The 6,000-nt window shown below is 43.9% G+C and overlaps 1 protein-coding gene across 1 annotated transcript in view; it reads left to right on the forward strand.

Moving 5' to 3' along the window:
- CHST8 (carbohydrate sulfotransferase 8) overlaps positions 1 to 1,505 on the forward strand; it is a 68,022-nt gene extending 66,517 nt beyond the window's left edge. The window contains exon 3 of the mRNA XM_015812076.2: positions 276 to 1,505. Within this exon, the coding sequence (XP_015667562.2) occupies positions 276 to 1,418 (1,143 nt within the window). The 3' untranslated portion in view covers positions 1,419 to 1,505. The remainder of the gene's footprint in view (positions 1 to 275) is intronic.
- The last annotated feature ends 4,495 nt before the right edge of the window (positions 1,506 to 6,000 follow it).

Consider the following 6,000-nt stretch of genomic DNA (forward strand, 5'->3'; position numbering starts at 1 on the left):
AAGATTTGAAAATATAAAACCTGTCTCCTTGCAGGGCTCCCAGGTTTAGCTCTAGAACTGATGCATATATTAATAGCAACACGTTCAAAAGCAGAAGGTAAAAAAAATAAATACCATTACTGCAGCCTCAGTGCTGTGTGTAAAGCAATGCGCTGCCTGCCAAGTTTGGCTAAACTAAAACGGCACAAGTCGCTGGCATCCTTAGCCTCTGCCAGCTGGCGGCCGTGGTTACTGCTGCCTCCTTGAGTAATGCCCTGGTTCTTCTCTTCCACTAGGAAGGCGCATCGAGCAACAATCAGGGCGGGAAGACTCAGGCAAATGGAGACGACTCCTTTCCGATGGCAAACCAGCGGGCCTCTTTACACCCCATGCGAGATGAGTCCGTGAAGCCTCGAAGCTCAGGCCAGGCCCGGAAGGCTTTAGCAGGGACTCAAGACAGACAGCGGAAAGGTCCAGGCGCAAATTCCACCTATCAACGAAAGAGGAAATTTGTCCTGAGAAGAAGCCCCCTCCGGATTGCAGTTAATGGCTCCTTCCGCAGCCTGCCCCTCCTGAAAGCTGAGGCGAAAGAGGAGCTGAAGTGGAGGAGCCTCTACGAGGTCCAGAGAGAGAGAAAACGCATCATGAGAGACACGTGCTCCAAGTACAAGAGCAACAACAAGAGAGTCATCACCCCTTATCATGTTTCCAGGATATTTGTTGAAGATAAATATCAAATTTTATATTGTGAAGTCCCTAAAGCCGGCTGCTCCAACTGGAAGAGAGTGCTCATGGTTCTTAATGGACTGGCCTCCTCAACCAGGGTTATTCAGCACAATACTGTGCATTATGGGAATTATCTGAAGAAGCTGGATGGTTTTGATCACAAAGGGATCAACTACAGGCTCAGTACTTACACTAAGATGCTCTTTGTTCGTGAACCTTTTGAGAAGTTAGTGTCGGCATTTCGAGACAAGTTTGAGCATCCCAACAATTATTACCACCCGGTCTTTGGCAGGCCCATTATTTCAAAGTATCGCCCCAATGCCACCAAGGAGGCCCTGAGGACAGGCTCTGGAGTAGAGTTCAAAGAGTTCGTTCAGTATCTTCTCGATGTGCACCGGCCGGTTGGCATGGACATCCACTGGGATCACATCAACAGGCTGTGTAGTCCTTGCTTAGTGGACTATGACTTCATTGGGAAATTTGAAACCATGGAAGAAGATGCTAACTTTTTCCTCCATTTGATAAATGCTCCACAGAATTTGACTTTCCCTAGATTTAAAGACAGACATTCCAACGAAGAGAGGACAACCACTCAGATCACACAACAATATTTTACACAGCTTTCTCCTTCTCAAAGGCAGCGTAGTTATGATTTCTATTATATGGATTATCTAATGTTTAATTACTCAAAGCCTTTTGAGGACCTTTATTAAGTGGAGGTGAGCTTTTGGTTGCAGCTTCGTGGAGCTCCTCCTATGCAATTTTGTGGAACAGACGTTTATACAAATACATAAGCTTCATGAATGAGCTTCATTACACCAGAAGGTTAAATTACTTGATCTGTCATCCATGTTCCCATCAATCTCCAGTTCTCCCATGGGTGTCTGTATGAGGTTGGCAGAGTGGGAAGGCCGATAAAGTATGTCTCACAATGTAACAATCCAAGCTTCACCCCTTCTGTTTTGCCTGGAACATCACAAAACAAATTCAGAGGGATGGAATTTGCATTAACACATCACAGGGCACACTTCATCCCCTTGGCACCATAATGGTTAGGAACATTTTAATTTAATTTAATCATATTTGTTGTGAAAGCTCTGGAAGCCTTACAAAACTCCCAAACAATAAAACAGTTAAAACCTACAGAAAGGGACAGCCCTGACCAAAACGGCTATAAAGCAACACAAAAATATGAGAGGATCCCCATCAGCATATAACAAGCATATTAAACCCAGACGTGGGAACAGAGCCAGGCCTTAAAGGCTTTCCAAAAGCCTAAGAGATGGGCATTATCCAGGCAATATCTCTGGGGGGGGGGGAGGCTATTCCAGATGGGGGGGGCATGACAAAGAAATGCTTCAGAGGACAAGATGGCAACTGCTGAGTTGAAGAGACCTGGAGCACACCCACTCCGCCCTGATGTACCAGGCAGGCTGAAGCAATTGGAGACAGGCAGTCCCTCAACTAAGTGGGTTCTGGGCTATGAAAATCTTTATAGGTGGTAAATAAATAACCTGAACTGCACCCAGAAGCCAACTGGCAAACTCGGCAGCTCATGTAGCAGTGGGGATTCAAAACATCGAATATTGTACCAGCTACAGCTTCTGGATGGTTTTAAAGGCCAGCCCCAAGTAGAGCCTATTGCTGTAGTCCAACTGTGAGGTGATCAGGGCCTGAGTGACCATCAGAAGGGCTTCCTGGTCAAGGAAATTGTATAATCATTACACAAGATGAACCTGTACAATACCTGCCTGCCCACAGTTGTCCTTCAAGCAGGAGATTAGAATTGTAGAGGACCTTCAGGCAATGCATTACAGTATCTTGAATGGAGAAGGGCAACGCTATCCAAGGCCAGCAGTGGAGATGTCCACAGCCTAGAAGGCACAACAGCTACTGCTACTCGGTCTTCTCAGAATTGACCCAAAGTCTGTTCTTGTACTGCCTGCTCCCCTCCACACACACAGACACAAATAGCAAACGTCTGCAGATGTCTATTCAAACCCCCCAAACAGGTCCTCAGAAAGCAGCCCCATCGCACAGGTCCAGACTCACAGCAAGAGTCATTGGGTAACCAAGTCCAACAGGCACACACAAAATCAAGGAAAGCAGTCCAGGAGTCAAATGGGTCAGGATACACAGCACGAACACACAAGGCTCAGAACTGGCCATGTTGCTCCAGCAACACTCAAGTCCTCAGGGCAAGATTTAGTAGGCAATGCTGGTGCAGCCCTTCATGAGAGGCAAGGTTGCCTCCTTATGAAAAGTTTAGCTGACCGGCATTGTGCCTGTCTTCTATGTGTCCTTGGATCAGGAGGAGGTGTGGACTCCACCGCCTTATTGCTAATGGGTGATAGATGCTCCCGGTCCTCACCTGAAGCCTCCTGGCCAACTTGCTACAGCTGTGTCTCACCTCACTCAGCCTCCGCCTGTCCTTGACTTAGGACACATTTGAGACCATAATTTTCATCGTAAGTCATGGTGATTGTAAGTTGAGCTGCACCCAATTTTACAACAATTTTTACAGCAGTCGTTAAGCAAACCCAGCTTTCCCAAGGGCATTTTTTGCCATGGAGGCACAGTGATTAGAATGAGGTACTGCAGGCTGACTCTGCCCACAGCCAGGTGTTCAATCCTGATGCTGCAACCATCATAAATGTGAGTCAGTTGCCAAATGTCTGAATTTTGATCACATGGCCATAGGGATGCTGCAGTGGTCATAAGTATGAAAAATGGTCATAAGTCACTATTTGCAGGGTCGTTGTAACTGAACGGTCACTAAATGAGCTACCTGTAGGTCAGGAACTAACTATACATCCTTTCACTTGCTCTTATTATGTCAGTAAAAGTTTATACATTTTAGCTGAAATATCTTCATCATTAATACTGTCAGAACCCATATTCTAAGGGGGCCCTTTTCTACCTTTAATTCTAACTCTACTCTCTCTGTACTTCTGGATTCTGCTATGCTCCTGGAGGGGAGGGGAGGAAAGCAATGCAGGTTATTGCTCTGTTTTCCTCTATCTCTGCACTAACACTTTGCTGTTTCTGCATACTTCCTCTGTGAACTATCTCTCCCCTTGATGTCAGCTAGAAGGGGGGAAGAAGAAAGGAATGCGCCTCTGGCCATCTGGCGTATCTCCACTTTCGGAAGGGAAAGTGTAAAAGAGCCAACAAAACATCACTGCAACCCTGAGACAGACTGGCGTTATCTGTTCTTTCCCACAACAGACTTAACACCTGGGGATTGGCCCATGTGAACTGACCGGATGAACTTTGGGGTGGGGTTTGCTTGGGACACTTTTAACCTATTGATCTGACCGGGAAACCCTCAGATCCTGTAATGCCCCTTTCTAAGTTTTTGTCTATGAATTTCTGCATTTCTTCCAACCAAAAAAGCTAATACAATCCTGGGTTGTATAAACAAAGGCATAGAATCAAGATCAGGAGAAGTATTATTACTGCTTTATAAAGCCCTAGTAAGACCACACCTGGAATACTGCAGCCAATTTTGGTCCCCATATCACAAAAAAGATGTTGTGAGTTTGGAAAAAAATTCAGAGAACAGCAACTAAGATGATCAAAGGCCTGGAGGCTAAAACATACGAATAACGGCTGCAGGACTTGAGTTTGGCTAGTCTAAAGAAAAGAAGAAATAGGGGAGACATGATAGCAATATTCCAGTATCTGAGGGGCTGCCACAAGGCAAAGGGGGCCAGGTTGTTCACCAGAGCACCAGAGGGAAGGATGAGAAACAATGGTTGGAAACCTATCAAAGAGAGAAGCAACCTGGAATTAAGACACATATACATACAGATACCATTAAGAAAACATTTCCAGGCCTGTTGCTTGGCCTCCAAGAAGTGAGAAAAATCAAGATGGAATTCCAGTCAAAATGTGACGTTGGGCCCTGAACCATCGTCTTATTTTTCTCACCATTCCAAGCCCAAAATTAATTTTCTGGATGGCCAAATATTTAAGAAACACATCAATTTGGGGTTTCAGGCCAAAGCAGGTCTCCCTTTTAATTTTTCTCTAAAAAGGGAGGGGAACGTTTATGGGTGCTTCCAATTTTTCCCAGCAAATTCAAAGGACGGTGGGGAAGGACCAAAAGGAATGTTGAATTTGGGGCCCTTTGCAGGTGTGAAGGGGGAGGGGAAAACTCCAGAGTGCAGCCTCCTCTCTTCACGTCTGATAACAGGGATGGTTTCCAAGGACAGTAGATGGCGCCAGTGCCTAACAGAAAAAAAAATTGTCCGTTCAAAGAGCCAGATTAGAGAGAGAGAAAACCTTTTTTTGTTGCCCAGGCCCACAACGGACTTCCGGAAGTACATCCACGCAGAGAACCGATTGTTTACATATTTGAATCTCACCACTGAGTTCAAGGCTATCCTCTTGCACTAACTCAGTAATAAATCCTATCAAAGCACTTTTATCAAAAGTAAAACAGTAAAAAATAAAAATAACAGAATAAGAATAAAGACTGTCCCCCTAGCTAGCCATTGAAAACTTTCATAGATCCTCTCTTTTTCTAATAAGTCTTTAAATCTTTAAACTGAGGTCTCTCTTGTATTTTTCTAGTTTCCAAAGAACACTTAGCTTACCACAAGGAGCCCTATTTTTGCTGCAAAATAAAATCTGTCTTCAACAATAATTACTTCTTAAAGTGAATAAAAGATGGGGAGAACAAGGCTGTAAAGTCTCTAACAGTTTTTCTGAAGTTAGGAGCATAGAGAAAATTCAAGGGGTGCCAACACCTCAAGTCTCAATCTAACTGCAAAAGTTTTTCCATTTCTGCAGTTTAGTCAGAAGGAGCTACCATCCAGAAAACACATGGTTAATCTGTTAATCTCCCTTTGATCCAGGGAGATAAAAGCCAACCAGAGATCTCTGCCCAGGGGCTTTCAAAAGCTGCAGTGGCTCTCTTCCCTTCAGAGAACTTTGGATGGTATCAGGGTACCATTCCTCACCAGAAACAACTCTTTGCTGTTTTCCAGTTTTCATGATATCTCTTTCCACATTTTGTTTAGTTTCAAATCATTTTAAAACCAAGAAATACAAATATATAATTGTCACTTTAACAAAGGACTTTCAGTTGCTGATGCCAGTTAGTGATACATGCTAAGCATTTTTTAAAAAGATCCATCGCAGAATCATTTCTCAAACAGAGCAGGAAAGTGATAAATCATATTATNTATTATACCTTTAAGGCATATACATATGTACCTTAACTGTTTCCATCACTATAGTTTTTTCAATAATTTCTGCATTTAGTGTATTGCTACATCTAATGGCAGT

This window comes from Protobothrops mucrosquamatus, unplaced genomic scaffold (assembly GCF_001527695.2).
Source record: "Protobothrops mucrosquamatus isolate PMUCROS unplaced genomic scaffold, P.Mucros_1.0 scaffold67, whole genome shotgun sequence".
Lineage (NCBI taxonomy): Eukaryota > Metazoa > Chordata > Lepidosauria > Squamata > Viperidae > Protobothrops > Protobothrops mucrosquamatus.